Source organism: Ceratotherium simum, chromosome 9, assembly GCF_057802395.1.
Source record: "Ceratotherium simum simum isolate JZ-2026a chromosome 9, ASM5780239v1, whole genome shotgun sequence".
In the NCBI taxonomy this organism is placed as follows: domain Eukaryota; kingdom Metazoa; phylum Chordata; class Mammalia; order Perissodactyla; family Rhinocerotidae; genus Ceratotherium; species Ceratotherium simum.
In genome coordinates this window covers 264,352-284,832 of record NC_141908.1, presented here as the reverse complement: position 1 = coordinate 284,832, position 20,481 = coordinate 264,352, and the positions used below count along the sequence as shown (strand labels likewise).

General features: G+C 42.9%; 1 protein-coding gene across 3 annotated transcripts; it reads right to left on the bottom strand.

Annotated features, from left to right (window-relative positions):
- Positions 1-507: 507 nt before the first annotated feature.
- Positions 508-20,168, bottom strand: LOC101392778 (cryptic protein-like). 3 transcript variants are annotated; one of them, XM_087434983.1, is made up of 6 exons: positions 19,975-20,168; positions 19,618-19,667; positions 19,358-19,528; positions 18,504-18,618; positions 18,322-18,378; positions 508-846 (listed from the first exon to the last, which is right to left on the bottom strand). In XM_087434983.1, the coding sequence occupies exons 1-6, from the start codon at positions 19,995-19,997 to the stop codon at positions 816-818; spliced, it is 447 nt and encodes a 148-aa protein (XP_087291109.1). In that variant the 5' UTR covers positions 19,998-20,168; the 3' UTR covers positions 508-815. The 3 variants fall into 3 exon arrangements, with proteins under 3 accessions (XP_087291109.1, XP_087291107.1, XP_087291108.1); XM_087434981.1 differs by having other exon boundaries at positions 18,185-18,378; positions 19,975-20,167; XM_087434982.1 differs by having other exon boundaries at positions 18,269-18,378; positions 19,975-20,163.
- Positions 20,169-20,481: the final 313 nt, after the last annotated feature.

Below are 20,481 nucleotides of genomic sequence, written 5' to 3'. Positions count from 1 at the left end.
GTGTAGAATCTTCCCCTTTTAAGGAGATGTTGGTGATAATGCCAAGAAGTGCTAATTGCCTGAAAAGGGTGTCACAAAGGAGCAGTCAGTAGAGGAAGAAGGAGAAAAGGAGCGGGGCCAGGCTGTCTGCTCTGGTCTTGCTCTCTCCACCTGTTGCCTGCTTTCTCTATCTATGGAGCATTTGTAAGCAGCTGCTCTTTGCCACCTTGCCAGACCCAGAGCACAGCGGTACTGGGTGCACACGTGGTGCTGTCCCTGGCCCCCCAGGACTTAGGGACCAGACTGACAGCGAACAAATGAATGACATGAAGCAGTGCCGCATCTGTGGTACATCTATGTGCGGGGGTCAGGGGCTGCTCAAAGAGGAGCTGTTATACCGGTCGGGGCGCGTTCTCAGTCTACTCTGAAATCATTCGAGACGATTTAGAGCAAAGCGGCCCCAGCCTCCAGTGTTTACTCCCGCGCATCTAAGTCGTATCCCTGGAGATAAGGCTTAGGGAAGCAAGAAAAGGCTTTCATGAAAATGTTTATTAAACAACAAAAATACTCATCTAATGCTTCAGTTGATACGAAATGAGGCAAATCTATGAGTTACAAGATAGAAAATTAAAGCGGATGCACAGTGCTGGCATTCCCACGGAGCGCCATGCTTGCTCAGCTGCGGTGGGGACGCCTGGCGCTGCCGGGGCGGAGTTGCGTGTTAGGTCCTCGCAGGCCCGGTGAGCGGTCAGTCCGCTTCCTCGCTGAGCGCGCATGGCAGGAGGAAGCAGGGCAGGAGGATGAGCACACTCAGCGTGCGCTGTGCGCTTACTCCATTAGAGCGGGAGGCGAGCAAGTCTCTCAGGTCTGAAAAAAAACCCCGAGAGTACATAAGACACACTGCTGCCGGCCAGCTTTAAGAGAGTGCAACAGAGACGCCTGCCCCAGCTCCGATCAAGGCCTGTTTCCGCCTCGGCCTCGTCACTCCACTCTGCCTGCGGGCTCTTAGTCAGCCGGGTGGGCGCGCCCTGACCAAACCAGGCCGCGCAGCGCAGGGAAGAGGCCCTCTCCTGTAGCTTTTATATTCCTTTTGACGCGGCCAGAAATAAGGGGATTTTTGTGGAACTTGGAGAGCTGAAGGAAAACTGTGATGGTGCTCAGGGCAAGCTGCCCCAGGAAGCACCACTCTGGTATGCGGATTATTTCGAGCTGAAGACAATAAGGACTCAGAGAGCTCAGGAAAAATATTTGAGTTTCCCCTCCCAAACTGCCTAAAGAATTTAAAACCAAAAAATCTGTTTTAGGAAGGGGTTATTATCATGACTGCTATAAAAGATAATTTAGGATAGAGGTTACAATAGAAAAGGCACCAACAAGCCCATCTTATCGGGAGTTCTGTCTCTCTGGCCACATTCTTTGGATGGCCCTGCGAGGAGTTGTCCGACAATCATTTACAAGGGAAGTCTCCATTTGTAAAGGTATCTCCCTCTCTGTATTGAGAAAAAGGGGTGGGTGAGCTCATTTCTAGTAACTTATCAATGTGGAAGATGAGGCCTTGGGGCTGTATAATAAACCTTACTCTTGTTTACTGTGCTTTAGTGGTAATCTCCTGTAACTGACTCCCCCCACCCCCAAATCCTCCTTTGTCATTGGCTGAAAATGATATTTAAGACGAGAATTTCTGCTATTGTGGAGAAACGCAGTGTCCCTGCTTTCTCCCATGTATACATGTTATTAAACTTGGTATTATTTTCTCCTGCTAGCCTGTCTTGTTGATTATTTGGCCAGCCAGAAGAACCTTAAGGGAAAGGGCAGAGGGAGATTCTCCCTCTTCCCCCGACAGTTTTGGCGAGCCAGCCAGGAGAAGCACTGGCTGGTAAGTTGCCTTCTCTGGCTGGAAGACCTGCCTTCTCCCTGGACTACTGCAGATGATGAGATACGGGAGCGCCTGACGAAAGCCGGCAAAAAGGTAAGACTTCTTACCATGTCAGCCTCCCGGAATCTCTATCTGCGGAGTCCGGCGGAAGGAAATGGTGAGAATTTTTTTTCTTTCTAAATTTAGATTGGCAGGAGAAAATATTTGGGAAACTAGTTTCTTGGGCTTTTAGTGACTCTTGGTTTAAATTTGGTAGAGTACTCTTGGTTTTGATCTTGATCCCTTTTCCTCCCAGAGATAGTCTGTTTTTCTCTTTTGTCTGTGTCTTTTGTCATAAGAAGGAAATACCATAGGGTAGGATGCAGGCATAGGCCCTATAAGCCTGCTGTCCGGGCTGGCCCCACAGACTGGTGAGTTTGCGGGTCTCACCAGACCGGCGTCTACAAACTTTGCTGTGGGTTATTATACACATGAAGTGAAGGCCATTGCCGAGGGCATCTTGGAAGCCAAAAAGGCCGCAAATTTGGTGGGCGCGGGTCGAGCAGTTAAGAGCCATTAGGGCGCTCGCCACTTTCAGAAGGCTCCCGTGACAGGATAAGTTGGGTCACGGAACGGGGTAGATGACACAGGTCCCCCGCCAACTGCAAGAAAATGTCCGTACAACGACGAGGTACTCTGTAAAGCACACAGTCCCCAACCCCGCGGCACCTCCCCCTCTAGGTATTATTCTGGCTCCAAGAGACCTAAGGCTTGGCTAAAGCTGTCATTGTGCACAGAAGAAAAAAAAAAAAAAACCAGATGAGTTTTTCCTTCTGTCTTGTTCTGTGTCCTGAGAAAACTTGGCTTTGTGACCAGTGAGAATCTTCTCCTTGGTCTCCACCATAAGGAAGGTGCATTTACCGGGGTGCACCTTGGTGGCCAGTCGAGTAGACTGGGGTTCCGAACTGTCTCTTTGTCCGGCTGTGCCAAGCTCTCAGGGGAGTTTGTCATAAAAGGCCCAGTCCATAAGGGCTTTTGTTGTCTTTACCTTCGTTGCTTGTTAGTGCTGGAAAAATCCCATTCCAGTAGCGCCTGCCAGGTGTCACAGATTAGCGGGTCTGTGACTGGAGGCGTCCCACACTATTGTGGGAGACTGGAGACACTGTTTTCACTACACCATCCTTACCGCCTGTGCAACAAAGGTCTTTACTTGCTCTGAATATCTTTGGGAGTAAATTCTGTGGATCATGCGGGCTACATCATCTGCGCCCTCACCAGGGACGCCTCTTGCATCCATGGTGAAGATTTATTCTAAGCATGGAAAGTTACCTCCGGGTCTTTCCTTAAAAAGGCTTATTGGTTCGAGTCACTATTGGAATAAATATACAAGTGAAGATCCTACTGTCAATGGCCAGACGACGGATCCTTTGAATTAGAAAAACTTCTAAATTGGGAAAAAAAAATGTTTTGAGAGCTCTCACATAATTGCTTAATTGGTACCTAAGAATTAAGGCCAAAAAAAAGGAAGGAAAAAATTTGACTAGTCTTAAGACCTTGACTCAGGTTACAATTGAATTGAGAACATGTAAAAGTGTAAGTGTTGATAAGATTATAAAGGATGGAATGTTTGAGCTAATTTTATGCAAAGAGGTTACATCAACTTTGCCTGAGTATGTTTTAAAATGTCTGACTGGGAATGCTTCTCTTGTCCACAATTAGAAGACCAAGACCTATTGATAAAAATCTTAATGATAATTATGTTTAAAGGTATAAGAGGTGACGAAATTTACATGAAATTTTATAAGAAAAAAAACTGATGTTATTTCTATTACAGAACTGGTTAACAAAAATAGTAATTTAAATGATGGCTAATTTTATCTGAAGTCTTATGAAGTCTTGTAGGCAATCTAAATAATTATTGGGAGTAAATAACTAAATAGTTGTGAAAAAGATGAATGTTGGATAAACTTTAAACAATAATTATGTGTTATGGTGGTTACAGCTTCCAAACTCTTTTTGGTGACTTAAAACTTGAGAGTTTTGCTAAGTTTTATGATAAAAATTCTCTGAGTATCATCATTTCCAAATAAGACAAGATATTAGACATTGATTGCTAAATGTACATTTGTCTACTTTTGGCTTTTCATTACAGGAAAACTAAAAGGTGTTTTGGGTCTATTGGTAAACATGTGTTTTATTAAAAGATTGTACTATAAAGTAATGTGTTTCCAGAAGTTATGAAGTGTTTATAAATTTTCCAAGCCACAAGATACTAATGTAAAAGAAAGTTTATAATGGTTTACTTAGTTTTTACTCACAAATTAAGGTTTCTAAAGGTTAAAATTTCTAATTAGTATATGTGATTGAAAATTAAGAAAAATATGTCTGTGTACAAGGAAAGTAAGAAGTATAAAGGTACAAAGAATGGAAATATTTTGTTTGGTTAAGAAAGATAAATTTGTCCTCAAGTACTAGGAGGGAAAAAAAAAGACATGAGACAAATTCTGAATGTAAAAAGAAAGTTATAGAAGGTTTGTGGAAGAAGAATTCTGGAAAAGGAGTTTTATACATGGTCAAGTTGGCTAAGATTGAAATGAATTTAATTAAGTAAGTGAGTTTTAATAGCAGAAATAAGCTGGTGCAAAATTAAAATTTGACCTTCTGTCTCTTAAAAGGATAATTTGCTTAAACTTGATAAAGAAGTTACAAAAGATTTTTCTTTACCTTTGAGTAAGTCTACCTAAAAGACAGAAAAAAAAAAAAAACTGTTAAAATAATTTCCTATGTTCAAAAGACTGAGGTCTCTCTATTAAGGCTTTTAGACTGTTAATGCTCTGTTTGCTTTGATTGTTTATATTTTTGACAAGCTCCCCCAAAATTCATATCTTAAAGTCTTTTTTTTTAACTTTTATTTCTTTGGAAATTTTCAAAGGGCCCTGGAACTTCTCAAAGAAATTTGCTCTCTTCCTATAAGGGGAAAGATACTAAACTTATTAGGCTTATTCAATATGTTCAATTACATGGAAAGCATTGTCAGAACAGTGATGATAAGCCTGCTTAGGTGCTATTATGTGGGCAAATGTTATTGACATAGGTGTTTTAAAATTGTATAACATTACTGAAATTCTGATCTGTCCTGATTATCAGTCATAATTCTGGTTATTATTTTAAAGTGTTGTATGTCACAAAATTAACCAAATTTCCTTGTCAATTGCCATTTTGAAGTCTTGTTGTTTACAGACTTATTTCTTTGCTCTAATGCTTTTGCAAAATATGTTTCAACTTCAGAAAAATTCATGAAAAGGACTCTGATATTTACACTGGAATACAGGTTTCTGACAAACTTTCTGATCATAAAACTAAACTTGGTAAAAAATTACAGAAATCTGATGGAGAAGCTGACTTCATGAAGCTGCTAACAAAAAGACTGGGATCGAAAATAGATTACACAGGACTGAATAAACTGATAAGGATGATTATAATTTTTATGATTTTTCATTTAAAGTACTGCTGAATTTTTAATGTTTTGTTTTTTCAGATTTAAAGAAAACTTTTTCTCTTTTCTCCTGAGATAGCTATGACTTACAGCAATTTAGTAAATGATATTTTTGTAAGCAAAATTGAAATATTTATCTTTTTCTCTCTACCTGATCCCTCGAATTTAGAAACTCTTAGTAAGTAAATATTGTTGTTTTCATGGCAATATAGTTATTTGCATAAGTTCAATAAGAATCTGTTCTCCTTATAACAGGACACAATTGGAAACACTGGTTATATTACCAAGGTTGTGACTGGAACATCATATTTGCGATATAACCATACAGCTTTTGAGCAATAAAGATTCGACTTTATGGAATAAAGCCACGTGAAAATATTGGCCTGGTACCTTATGTTCCAAGCAGCACTTACCAGGATAGGTAAAGAATGTCACTTATCTGGCAGGTACAAGGAACCTCGAAAAATTTTGGGGAAACCTCAGAAGAGAGGAATTCACCCAAATCTATAGGTATTGCAGGCAAAGTCTGATGACAAAATCCTTGGCTTGGCTTTCCTGGCCTCGAGAGACCTTTAAAGTTCAATCTGAGATTCCTTATAAAAAGTTCCAGCAAAACAGATTTAAAAGAGCCTATGTGATCAACTGCTATTCTTGCTGTACTTATATAAATAATTGAGCCAACTCTATTGGAACTAGACTTATTTTGCAAACTAGTTTTAATTTTGCTATCTTAATAAAAATGAGGGTGATTTTAGAGAGAAAAATCATATTTCAGTAAAAACTATTTCAGTATAAGTTTGCGGATATTAGATCCTAGTTTTGTTGTCTTTTGAAGTTTTTGTTTTATATCTGTTGACTGGACTGGATCCTGATTTCTTCTAGTCTCCTAAAATATCTGGCTACAGATGTCCAAACTAACGTTTTTGATTTTTTCCATCATTTTCATTTGAAATCACTGAAAACTGAACCTGCCCTTTTTCCTGAAGCCTTACAAACTAAAGCTGATGGACTTGATATAAACTTAAGAGAAGACCTGACGACACCATCAGAAACATTTTAACCTACAAAAGATACTTTGACCCTGACATCTAAAATTCTTCTTCACTGGCTGTTTCTAAACTCAAAAACTGGTTTACAATTTGCTCTAACCATTACCCTTGTTTTTCTTTCGTTTACACAAATATGCTTTTAGAGTCTGCCATGCTGTTGGCACAATTTGGAAATCCCGTGGATTCTTAACTTCTGCAAGAACTCCTATTGCTAATGGACACTTAATTGCAGCCTTATTACAAGCTATTCACCTTCCTTCAAAAATTGCCATTGTTCATTGTCCAGCCCATACTAAGGAGACTGATGTCATATCTTTAGGGAATGACAGGGCTGACAGAGCTGCTAAACATGCAGCTCACTATGGACCCCCTTATCCGTTTTCCACCCAACTTTTAAACCTGCCTTTATCCCTGACTGATGTTATTAACTATCAGGCAAATGCCCCACAATCTGAAAAAGACAATTAGATACAAAAGGGTGCCAAACAATTATCAGATGGATTATACATTGGACCAAATGGACTTCCAGTAGCTCCTTTTCTTTTGACTTTATGGCTTGCACTTATCTCCCACCAAATGGGACATATGTGCAAATGGGGGATAGTTAAGGAACTGAAAGACAATTGGTTTTGCCCTGGCACCCATAAAATTTCTGACCAAATCCCCTCCCAGTGCACAACTTGCAAATCTTACCAAGTTTCTGGGAGAAATCGGTGTGATCCAGGAAGTCCTCCCAGGCCCACGCTGCCTTTTGCGGCACTCCAAATGGATTTTATAGACTTGCCTTCAGCTTTAGGTTACTCTCACTGTTTGGTTATTGTCTGCATGTTTGGTGGATGGACTGAATGCTATCCGACCGGACATGCAGATGCCACAACAGTGGTAAAAAAAAATTAATAACTGAAGTTATTCCTCGTTTTGGCATTCCTTTATGGATTGAATCAGACCAAGGAACTCATTTTACAGCAGAGATAAACCACTTGCTTGCAAAAACTCTGGGGTATTCATTAAAATTTCATACCCCATATCACCCTCAGTCATCAGGGCAAGTGGAACGTAAAAATCTAGATATGAAAAGAACTCTAGGAAAAATCTGTCAAGAAACTGGACTTAAATGGCCAGAAGCTCTGCCCTTGGCCCTTATGAAGATTCAAAATACTCCAAATAGAAGGCATGGATTGACTCCTTTTGAAATAGTTTTTGGACGTCCAATGCCTACTGGTGTCTCTAAACCTTCAATTCCTGGATTAAATGAATATTATGGGAACTTAAGTGAACAATTTGATGCTATGACTTGTTATATATAAAAATTAACTAGTATACTTGAAGCATATCGTCAACAGGTAAAAGAGGCATGGCCACCACCTTCTGACAAGCCTTGCCATCCCTTTCGACCAGGAGACCCGGTGTACATCAAGGTCTTTAAAAGAAAACACGCACTGTCACCTCGCTGGGAAGGACCTTATGAAGTCTTACTGACGACCTGCACTGCCATCAAAATAAAAGAAAAATCTTCCTGGATCCATGCGAGCCACGCCAAAATAGACCCAGAACATCGCTCTCAAGACAACTGGGAGATAATCCCCACAGGTGACCTTAAACTAAAGATTTCGAGGGCCAAAACCCAGGCCCCAGAAGCAGCTGACATCACGAAGTAGACAGCTTTTCCCAAAACCTACTTTGACCCATTTCCTCCCCCTTGCTTCAAAACTCCCTATATATATACACACTCACACACACAAACTATTAGTGGATATATATATATATATTTTTTTAATCATTTATTAGAAAGCTGACTGGAGGGTGCTGGTCTCTATCTGTCCCTCTTCCCCTCTCTAAGTCTCCGCTATGGGCTCTTTTCCGATCTGTGTCTTGCTTTTACTAACCCTCTCCTTTTCAACAGGTCGGGCACAGACCAAACACCCCCTTATGCCAGTTTACCAAGCCCTAGCCACGCTAACTAATCAATCTGACTGTTGGTTATGTCAACAGCTAGATAGTGCAAAAGAACCTGAACTAGTCTTTGTTTCTGCTGATATGAACACCTGGTAGACTAAGTACGAAAAATGGATGAATAACAGAGTGTGGTATCTGCAACAAGGGAAACTTCACTCTGCTTCTTCTCCTGGTGAGTCACTTGGGCCCCAGAAAGACTACTTAGAAGGTCAAGGACTGTCCCTTGCCCAAGTACAAGCAATAGGTGAAAGTTTTTCCCTCTGCATTGAAAGTAAACATGGCGCTGGACCTTTCCTGGGTGACATACCGAGACAATATTGCAGTAAAACTCTGTGGTTTGATTCCACAGGTGGTATCTTCAGAACTCTCAAGGGAATTATAAGTGACTCTATCACTACTCCCCCGGCACAAACATTTGCCAAATCACCAAGTGCTCTAGATGGCCTACGAGCCACCCGTGTGCAACTTGGGGTATCGCAGCTATCCGCATGGTTAGGCTGCCCAATGCCACAGACTATATATGGGTGGATCAAAAATCTGGACTCACCTGGTCAGGTGACAAGACCAGGCTTTATAGCTGCCAAAATCAGACTGCAGGCCTCCTGTACCAGCTATTCCGCAATCTGTTCTATTCTCGCAGATTGACAGGAGCTCATGGGAAATGGAGATGTTTAGGTAGTAACGGTGCAAGTGGCACAGATCATGAAATAGTCCAGATCCTGGGAACTACAGACTCAATTCTAACCTTGTCTTTAAACTACACTGGTCTTTTCATTTTATGCGGCAACAAAGTGTATAAAGGATTCCCACCTAATTGGTCAGGACGATGCGGACTTGGATACCTGGCTCCTTCTGTCACCAAACACTCCACCTTAAATGCTAGCCAAATTACAAACTTGGGTTCGTTTGTTCATAAGATTGTGCCACATAAACGTGCCAGTCGAGAAATCGTGGAAAATCCACTTGTGTATCACAACTCCAAGTTCTTTTCAGCCTTGAGAGTCCTATTCCCCAGCTTTGGAGATTATGAGTTAGAGAAAGCAATATTAAATCTCTCTATGGTAATGGAACAAGAGTTCAACACCACCATGCAAACCTTGAACATACTCCAGTCAGAGATTAACAGCCTAGCATCTGTGGTGCTCCAAAATCGACGTGCTCTAGACTACTCACTGCCCAGCAAGGAGGAGCATGCGCAATCATTGGAGAAAAATGTTGCTTTTATGTAAATCAAACAGGTCAAGTAATATCTAACTTAAATCTATTAAAAGAGAAGATTGACATTTTTCATCAGATAAACGAAGCTCACACATTTTATTGGACTGACTTATTTCCAGGACTGGGGGACTGGTTTAATGGAGTGTGGGGAAATGTGCTCCGATTTGTTCTTTTCTGCTTGTTCATCCTCATTCTAATCTATGTTCTTTTCTCTCTTTGCAGACTTCTTATCACCCAGGTACTAACACGATTTCTCTCTCCACAGTCACCAGCTCAGCTTTTAATATGTGAAACTTCTAGGGAAGTTTCAGAGGAGGGAACTGATGGTGCTCAGGGCAAGCTGCCCCAGGAAGCACCACTCTGGTATGCGGATTATTTCGAGCTGAAGACAATAAGGACTCAGAGAGCTCAGGAAAAATATTTGAGTTTCCCCTCCCAAACTGCCTAAAGAATTTAAAACCAAAAAATCTGTTTTAGGAAGGGGTTATTATCATGACTGCTATAAAAGATAATTTAGGATAGAGGTTACAATAGAAAAGGCACCAACAAGCCCATCTTATCGGGAGTTCTGTCTCTCTGGCCACATTCTTTGGATGGCCCTGCGAGGAGTTGTCCGACAATCATTTACAAGGGAAGTCTCCATTTGTAAAGGTATCTCCCTCTCTGTATTGAGAAAAAGGGGGGGGGTGAGCTCATTTCTAGTAACTTATCAATGTGGAAGATGAGGCCTTGGGGCTGTATAATAAACCTTACTCTTGTTTACTGTGCTTTAGTGGTAATCTCCTGTAACTGACTCCTTACAGTTACACCCACCCCCAAATCCTCCTTTGTCATTGGCTGAAAATGATATTTAAGACGAGAATTTCTGCTATTGTGTTGAGAAACGCAGTGTCTCTGCTTTCTCCCATGTATACATGTTATTAAACTTGGTATTATTTTCTCCTGCTAACCTGTCTTGTTGATTATTTGGCCAGCCAGAAGAACCTTAAGGGAAAGGGCAGAGGGAGATGCTCCCTCTTCCCCCGACAACTGGTTTACTGTTTTTAAGGCTAACAAAGGAATAGCCCCCTTCACCCTTCTCGTTTCCCACATGAGCTGACCAAGGTGATCCTTCTGAGAGTTCCAAGTCATTTAGCAATCAGGGGCAAAAAGATTTGATGTAAAATACAATAGAATAAAACAGCTTGCATCCGTCTTGCAAAGAAGATCCTACTTTTCCCCAAACCAGTCCTTAACACTATTTCTTTGACTAGGGACCACTTATTAAACAGGAAGAAGGCACTCCGCCCTAAAGTGATGGCTAATATTCCCACAGAGGAAGCTACCCCGATGTACAGCTCCACTGCACTCCAGGCCTGGTGCCACACCCCACAGTGCTCCCCTTCCCTGTTGTCACAACGTGGCCCCCCATAGCAGGTCTCACTCTGAGCCCTAGGGTTTGCTAGTCTGGCTCTCTGTGCGCTGAGACCCCAGCCCAGAGGTGCTCGGTGGGAGTCTCTGGAGTAGTGGGCAGGGTCTCCGTGGTGGACTGATTACCACATGAAGCTGACAAGCCCCATAGGCATGGCCACCGGCAGGGCACCAACTCCACTAAAGCATTCTCACAAGCAAGTCCGATGTGGGGTCGGCTGGGCAGGGAAGCATGCAACTGAGGAAGGGCCCAACTGACGGTGGCTACTCTGTCTGGCATTATTCAGTCGCCTCTGGCTAGGAGGGAAGGGATTTACTTCAGGAGGTGATCAATGACTTTACTCTCCTGCCCTCATGTTCCTTGAGGCATACTGTAGCTTGGAATGCAAGGACACATCTCATTCATCCACCCCCATGCCCTAGTCTGAGACTAACCAGACCATCTAATACTTTTTCCTTTGACATTTCTTTAGAGTAGTAAAAATAGCTAAAATCGCATATAATGCCCTGCACAGACACTTAGACTGCAACTCTTTACTGCCCATGGGTCCCGTCCCCATGCTGAACACAAAATAGAGGTGCACAAAGGAATGAGCGGCTCGTGTCTGAAAATTCTTTTTCGACCTGCGACTCAGCAGCCCTATCACAACTACTGGGAACTTCTCCCCAGGCCTGCTCAGCAGAGGCCAGCCTGGCCTTCCCCCAGGCAGGCTTGCCACAGCCCCGTCCTCCAAGACACCTCCAGGAGATGTGCTCTGAACGTGAGAACCTGTGGTGAGCAGGAAATGGCTGAAATTAACAAGTAATGATGAAGACAAGCAGCAGGGACCCACTTTACACCTGTTCACAGGTGGGCTATGGTGGGACTGTCCAGAAGGCCAGACTAGGATGGGACCGAGGTCAGGCCCACTCCAGGCCTGGCCACCACTTCCCCACACCACCCCATCTTGGGAGAGGGCTGTTCCAGGGTACCAGAACCCCACAACACAGGAACTCAGACATCTGGGCCCAGAGGAGGCTGTAGCTGATGATAAAACAAGTGCTTACAGCACAAGAAGAAACTATTCAGGTGAAAAAGGGTCGCCCAAATTGAGCTTCAGTGTGGCTTTTCCCCTGGTAGAAGAGAACAGGCTGCCCACAGAGAAGAAGGATTCAGGCAGTCATGTCAATGTATATACACTCAAAGGCTGCTGTTTCTGTCAGCTTTGTGAATTTAGTTAGACCAAGTCAGCCCCTCAAGCAGGGGTCTCCAAACTGGGGCTGTGAGCACCATGTAGTGTCCCTCCCAGAGGGCCCAAGGTCATCCACTGAGCTTAGAGAGAAAACATTGGAACTTCCACTATATATTCATTTAAAAATAAGCTTTATTAATATCTACTGAGCTCATTAGAATCTATGAAATCAGTGGTCCTACAGCCCACCATTATTTTGTCATACTACAAAGGAAACTGCTGCCGATGGATGACTGACTATAACCTGGGATTTTTATTATATACTTATCAAAAGACCTTTTTTAGACTTGGTCTAAAAGTCTAATATAGCAGACTTTTTTTTTCTAAAATAGCAGAGATTTTTATCACATATATCAGTCTTGTGCATATGTGAAAAGGAAGATATAAGCGAAATCAAGTTTGCTCAAGATATGCCTCAGCATGGCAACTGTGCTACCAGCACCGACTGGAGAACATGCTGAAATATTTGTACTGATGGAGTGGGAGACTTAAATAAAAAAGTTTGGAAACCACTCTGGATGAGGATAGCATCATGTTTCAATATGAGATCCAGAACCAGCATTCCCAAAATTCTCTAATTTGTAGATACCTCTGGATGCCCTTGGGAGCCAGATGGCCTCCTCCCCTGCCATGACATCCAGAGGAGTTCACCCACTGGGGCAGCCCTTATCATAAAAGAATGTCCCGCGAGGGCTTGACAAAGGCTCTGCTCTCTGCTGACAGCATCCCCACAGCTCTGACAGGCTGAGGCCAGGACTTGGCAGGGCCATACTTGCCACAAGCCCATAGGCTGGCTCTGGCCCACAGATGGTGGCTTGGTTGATTGGTTTGTGCTAGAAATGCATTTTTTAAAATTGAATTTGAACAGTGAGGCTTGACCTGCCCTCAATCTGACATTTATATTATCTGTTTATCTCTGAAGGCATTTGAGTTTGCTCCTTCACTGTGTCATTATTTAGACTCTAAATTTTAGTACATTAAACCAGTTCTTGATGCTATTGAAATACCTAATTCTTCGGGGTTACATGTAGGAAGAACTACCCTCTTGGTATAATGAGAGCTTGGCCCGGCTCAAGCACTGAACAAAGGTCCCTGCTAGCTTGAAGCTTGTCATTCTTTTTTTTTTTTTTTTTAACCCTAATTAACTTAATGCCCATCAAATAGTGGGTATTGTTCACAATCTAAAAAACACATTTCAGTAAATTTGCATATAAATGCTAGATTATGAAGTAATTCTTTCTAACCTCACTGTATTGACTTGAATAGCATTGATGGTGATGATAATAAAGTAACAATAATTTATTTTGAGCATAATATGTAAAAGGTACAATGCCTTTTCACACTAACAAATCAATTGGCTAAATATTCAGCTCCAATTTTGCAGCTGTGGAGACCAAATCACAAACAAGTTATTTTATCTTTCTTAAAGATCATAGACATTATAACAAGTATTTCTTGGGATTTGAACAAGTATTGGGGGTTTCCCATGCTTTTTCTATTATGCCACACTGCCTCTTTAAATGTGAAATTAACAAATGTGAATGCAGAAAATGGTAGAGAGAACGATAGTTACCCGTCTAAAGCATACTGTTTTTAGGACACTAAAAATGGATTCTTTCAATTATAATATAATAATAGGTCATGGTTTAGATGGTGCTTCTTCTTTGGAGCTGTATTTGGAACTAAGGGGTCAAAGGTCATCCATTCAATATTTATTTAGAATTATTATGCACAAAGCATTACTTAGGGTCATGGGACAGAAAAATTACATAACAGCTCACACCAACAAACAAGATTATTTTGCATAAATTGTATCCTTCAACATCTGTTTGAGGGCAGAGGGCAGGTCATCCTCATTTTACATGAGGAGACTGGGGAGCACATAGTGTTCTTCTGAATCAGAATGGAAAGACATGCCCTCGAAAAGACATTATATTTGGGATTAAGAAAGCTCGTTATTCTCAGACCCGCAGAGCCTCAGAGCAGAGAGGTCCCTGGGAGATCCTTTTGCCTTTGGGTCCCTGGTGGAGCCAGAGGGTTGTGATTTTGTGGCATGTTATCCTCTATTTGTGATCTCCCATCCATATGTATCTTTCACATCATTACAATTATATTGTGAACATAGTTTTTCATTCTATATTCCATATACTCTTCAAAATCATCATAATATCCCATTAAAGAATTTAAAACATTTACTCTGCTGTTAGATTTAGAACATGGCCAAAATGTCAATATTCTAAATAACACTATCAAAAATATCTTCTTTATTTTATATTGATAATTATTAAAAATCAGATCCTGAACCCTTGTGCATTGTTGGTGGGAATGTAAGTTGGTGTAGCCACTACGGAAACCAGCATGGAGGTTCCTCAAAAAATTAAAAATAGAATTTCCTTATGATACAGCAATTCCACTTCTGGGTATTGATCCAAAGGAAGTGAAAATATTAACTTGAAAAAATATATGCATGTTCATGTTCATTGCATATTATTTACCATAGCCAAGACATGGAAGCAACCTAAGCGTATATTGATGCATGAATGGATAAAGAAAATGTGATACACACACACACACACACACACACACACACACACACAGGAATAGTATTCAGCCATAAAAAAGATGGAAATATTGCCATTTGTGACAACCTGGATGGACCTTGAGGGCATTATGCTAAGTGAAATAGACAGAGAAAGACAAATACCATATAATCTCACTTATATGTAGATTCTGAAGAACAAAAAACAAACTCATAGATACACAGAAGAGATTGGTGGTTGCCAAAGATGAGGAGTGGGGGGCGAGTGAAATGGGTGAAGGTGGTCAAAAGGTATAAACTTCCAGTTATAAAATAAATAAGTCCCAGGGACATAATGTACAGCATGGTGACTATAGTTAATAATACTGTATTGAATGTTTGAAAGTTGCTAAGAGAGTAGATCTTAAAAGTTCTTACCACAAGAAAAAAAATTTATAACTATGTATGGTGATGGATGTTAAGTATATTTATTTGGTGATCATTCTGCAATATATACATATATCGAATCATTATGTTGTATACCTGAAACTAACATATGTCACTTATATCTCAACTTAAAAAAAAGTGTTTGACATGGTTCAGGAATGTGCTTATGTACTCTGTAAATGGTAGTCACAGATTAACAGTAATTACATATTAATTATCATTCTATCAATGTTTATATCAATATACTATAGCATATTAATTTGCAATATTTTTTATAGTTTTTTTAACTTTTTTTTTTGAGGAAGATTGGCCCTGAGCTAACATCTGTTGCCAATCTTCCTTCTTTTTTCTCTTTTTCTCCCCAGTGCCCCAGTAGATAGGTGTATGCCATAGTTGTACATCCTTCTAGTTGCTCTATGTGGGATGCCACCTCAGCATGGCTTGATGAGCGATGAATAGGTCCGCACCCAGGATCCAAACCTGCGAACCCTAGGCTGCCGAAGTGGAGCGCGCAAACTTAACCGCTAGACCACCAGGCTGGCTCCTTTGCACTATTTTTAAATAATTAAACGTTATGATAAAATATTATATTGTTTCTAAATTAACAACTAGCCTCTTGTGAGTATGTTTTAAGAAAAAAGAAGAATTGGACCTCATTTACTAGCTGTAGAAGTTAACTACTCTCAGCCTCAGTGTCCTCAAATATCAAAGGTACAATAACACATATTTCATAGGCTTGTTATAAGAATTGAATGGGATAAAGTATACAAAGTGTCTGAAATATACTAAGAGCTAACAAAGACAGTTATCATCATCATCATTGTCATCCTTACGTCATCATAACCTTCATCAGCACAGCTGCCACCATCATCATCATCACTCTCACGTCATCATAACCTTCATCAGCACAGCTGCCACCATCATCATCACTCTCATGTCATCATAACCACCTATCAGCACAGCTGCCATCACCATCATTGTCATCCTCACGTCATCATAAACCTTAATCAGCACAGCTGCCACCATCATCATCATCATCTCTCATGTCATCATAACCTTCATCAGCACAGCTTCCACCATCATCATCATCATTCTCATGTCATCATAACCACCTATCAGCACAGCTGCTATCATCATCATCGTCATCCTCATATCATCATAAACGTTCATGAGCACAGCTGCCATCATCATCATCACTCTCATGTCATCATAACTACCTATCAGCACAGCTGCCATCATCATCATCATCCTCACATCATCATGAACCTTCATCAGCACAGCTGCCATCATCATCGTCGTCGTCGTCACCCTTACGTCATCATGACCACTGTCAGCAGAGACACCACCATCGTCACCTGCCCTGAAGCAGGATCAATGGGTCAAAGAGTACAAAGGTGTTACTGCCCTTTCTGCACCTGACAAATTACTCTGAAAGATGACTGCAAAGTTGAGCAAAACAAAGATGTTTTTGGAGCCATTGTCACTGTCCTTGGCAGACAGCAGTCCCAGCCTTGGACATTTCCAAGGATGTAAAATAATGAGCAGATATGCTGGAACCCAGTTCCAGCATGTCCTGCTACTTCTGAATCCATGCTGGCCTTGCACAGGAGACTGGAAATGATCACAGCTAGCCCCTTCCCCACATTACCACTGGGGGAGCCAATGGCAGATGGGAAATGACCTCACCTCTAGGACTACACATGTACCACCTGCAGTTCTCATGCCTGTTCCCTAATTTGTGTCCTCTTCTCTGGGGCGTAGAAGGAGCAGCTAGTGAATCAGGGGCATAGGCCCAGCAAATGGAGAGCCCAGTAGGAGAGGGAGGGCTTCAGAAAATGTGGTCCACGTGAGGGAGCCAGGGAAAGGTGCAACATGTTGTACTATAATCACACTTCCCCCTACTGGCACTGCTGGCACCCTGCAGAGCTGGCTGAGGTGGGCAGGGCAGGAAGTGGGCTGAAGGCCTGCACCTTCATTAAGAATGTCCCTTGACTGTTCATCCTACCCCAGGTTGCACAAGGAGGGAGATCGGGGCAGGAAGGAGGATTTAAAGCTGAGCATTCATTGTGTGCTCTTCTGCTACTGCCCCACCAAGAGGGTGGGGGCAGGAAGTTGGCCTGAAGGGCTGCACCCCACTGGTGCTGCCCAGCCACTGCAGTCCTGAGAGCAGACAAGTCCTGGGGTTTCAGGGTTGTGCTACCATTAAGTGTGCCTGTCACTGTGGGTTTTGTCCAGGGTTCAGTGAGGTGGAGGGAGGAACAGGAAAGTGGACTTATGGGCTCTGACTTCACACTGCAGAGCAACCCCACTCAGGGCTGACGGAGGGCTGAAGGACTGTGCTGTCATTAATTGCCCCTCACCGGAGTCCCAGCCAAGGCGTGCTGAATAGGGGAGAGGGTGCAGGACATGGGATTGAAATGCTGTGCCGCCTTTGCTTGTGCCCCTGGACCCTGCCCAAGATGATGATTCAGCAACGGAGCAAAACATCTGTTTCCTGACCCAGGAAATTCACGTTCCCTACTGAGTTTTACAAGTGAAACATTAGCCTTGAGTTGGTGACTGCTCAGAAGTTTCATGAATAAATGTTTACTCCTATCTGTTCTCTACACCCTGCTGGCCTTTACTATGTGTGGCAGGCCTGAGCCCTGGGTACAAGGGACCTTCCTTCCCTGGGAGTGTTGACGTAGCACCTGGCCATCCACGCCTGCGACCATCCTGCTCCAATGCCCTCCTCCTTTCACAGTTGAGATGGTGTGGGCGTCGTGTAGGGAAATAACTGGAGATTTGGTTGGGTAACCTGTCTGCCAGGCTCGGTTCTACTTACCAGCTTGTGTGCTCCAAAAACTGCTCACTGTAAAGGACACTTAAGGACACTATTTGGAAATCACATTAAAACTCAGCAATTGGGATACAGGAAACTTAGGAATAAAATTTAAAATGATAATAATAATACATTATGTGATTCACAAGGAATCTGACTTTCCTGGGTGATGAATCGACCCAGTTTGCTCATTTCTGTGTCACCTGGCACAGGTGGGTCTCCACGGATCGGTACGTATAAAGCAGCAACTGTCTGCGTGTGTAGACTGTGATCACAGGTCCTCTTACCACAGCGGACGGGTGACTGGCGGGGGAGGCAGTGCAGGGCCCCGAAGACGCACCTGCAGAGGAGGCAGCCACGGAAGGTCCAGGCTCCATGCACTAGGGCGCCGCATTCGCTGAACAGGTGAGACCAGGAGTTACGTCACGGCGCGCGCCCCCGCGTGCGCCCCGTCCCCCCGCTCCCCGCGCGCCCCCTTCCCCCCCACTCCACCACCCGCAGCCGGCTCAGCCCCGCGCCCACCTGTGCCTCTGGTCGTGCTCGCAGTAGCGGCCGGTGAAGTGGGCGGGGCACACGCAGAAGCTGCCCAGCACGCAGGTGCCGCCGTTCCTGCAGCAGCGCGGCCGTGGGGGCGCCCCTGTGGAGGTCGGCTGGGCGTTGGCTCCGCGACCCGCGCGCGGCCCTCTACGTTACACCCACCCCAAGAAGGCCGAACGAGATCTCCCCAGCGAGGCAATAAAATTAGCTCCCTGCTAAGTGTGTTTGCTCAGGAAAACCCTGCTTGTTAATTTAAGGGTTAAAAACAAACTAGCAGGGATGGGCGGGTCAGGAAAAAGCCCCATAACTCCACGGGAAACCCTGCCCCTGCAAGTAGGGTTTTCTTTTTTCCTTCCTTTCACCTATTAAGGTAAGGCTGTGACTTCCCGTGACAGTGATTAAAGACAGGCCTCCGGGCGGGACCACCCAGGGCTGCGATGGCGCCACCCACCCTTCCCTCTGCCCCGCCTGGGGACGTGGTGTCTGGAGCCTGGGAGTCTGAAATAAGCCAAGCAAGGGTCTGCTATTATCTTGGGTTGGGATATTTGTTTTAAATACATTTAAATCACGCTTCTCTGGCCCTGCAGAAAAATACCCATTCAATAGCAAATGCAACGTTTTACCAATGAAATAGTAAAACTTTTTTCGGAGTTAAAAGAACATCTCACTAGGAAATATTTTTTACTTTATAGTGTATCATCATTTGAAGATGATAACATGTTGTCTTGTTGGATTTCTCGTTTTATCTTCAATTTCTCCTAGGGTTTTTTCATATCCCAAACTCGGAGTCCACTGACTGAGGTGTCCGCAAGGGCTTTGTGGGCGGCACCGCGACTTACGCTCTCGGACAGCCCGGGAGTCGGGAGGTGAGTCCTGTGGCCGCCAGCGCTCCGCGCTCCGGGTCCCCTTCCTCCAGTTGTTCGAAGTCCAGCTGAGTGTCTTCTGGAGCTTCTGAGCTGTAGCATTGTTGATTTCTTCTCTACTGCCTTTCTGTTTCTCTTTTTGATAGCCTTTTAAAAACATTGAAAGTATGAGACTGATAATGATTGAGAAAGAAATATACAATAAAAACTTAGACTATAAATAAAATACTTCTTACTATTTCCCAAATGGATGATCTGTAATGCCAAACTGATCGTAAACAGGAGCCTAGAATATTTAAAGAAAATTATTGAAGTTTAAAATATAAAGAAGTATAAGCAGAAATTTACATATGTATAAAATGTAATGCAATAACATATAAATATAAGTATATACACTCATGTAGAATAAATATTATGCAATCATTTTGTAACTTGTAGATTTTGATTAATGTTGTCGATTAGAAAGATTTTGCTACCAAGAAAGTGTACACGTCTCTTCATGAGAAGAAACAATCATGCATGTATTGTAATTTATTCTGGAGGCTTTTAAATGGCCCTCTTGGCTCTAAGATCTGGATGATCTCTGTCCTTACCTAACAGGGTGGCTCCCGGTCATTTTCCCACTGGTATGAGAGTCTCCTTCTCTTATCAATACGATGAAGATCAACTTCCAAGGAAGTTAAATCTGACCGGTTTTTGTATTTTCGGGTATCTCTACTCCAGGGCTGGGAGTAACTGCGTCAGGACACAAGACTGATAAGGACGGAAGACACAAGGATTTCCTGCCCTCAGCCTCAGCCACAAGAAACAAGAATGAGAGCTCTGAGTTCTGCTGTGGAAGCCGGTTAGGCAGTGGCCTGCTGTGACAGGCAGGGCCGGTGCAGAGCCTCAAGGACTGTCCCCTCAGTGAGACCCGGCTTAGGGGCGGAGACCTGGGCTAATTCTCTCCCAACAGTGTTTATATGCTGACAGCAGCAAGAGTGGTCATCTCCTTGTGTAAAACATCAGTGACCGAGGTGACTAGCCTTTCCCTCACTGAAAACAAACAAACAAATGAAAACCCCACCATGAACAAAAAAAGTTCTCGTAGGAAAATGGAC

What these genes read in the sequence shown, in the direction of transcription:
- LOC101392778 (XM_087434981.1), bottom strand. Translation starts at nt 19,997, where the DNA reads ATGACCGGGAGCCACCCTGTTAG. An exon ending in GAGCACGACCAGAGGCACAG is followed by an intron (nt 18,379 to 18,503) that starts GTGGGCGCGGGG and finishes TCACCTGTTCAG; the next exon opens with CGAATGCGGCGCCCTAGTGC. An exon ending in TGGAGACCCACCTGTGCCAG is followed by an intron (nt 847 to 18,184) that starts GTGACACAGAAA and finishes GTTTTTTTTCAG; the next exon opens with ACCTGAGAGACTTGCTCGCC.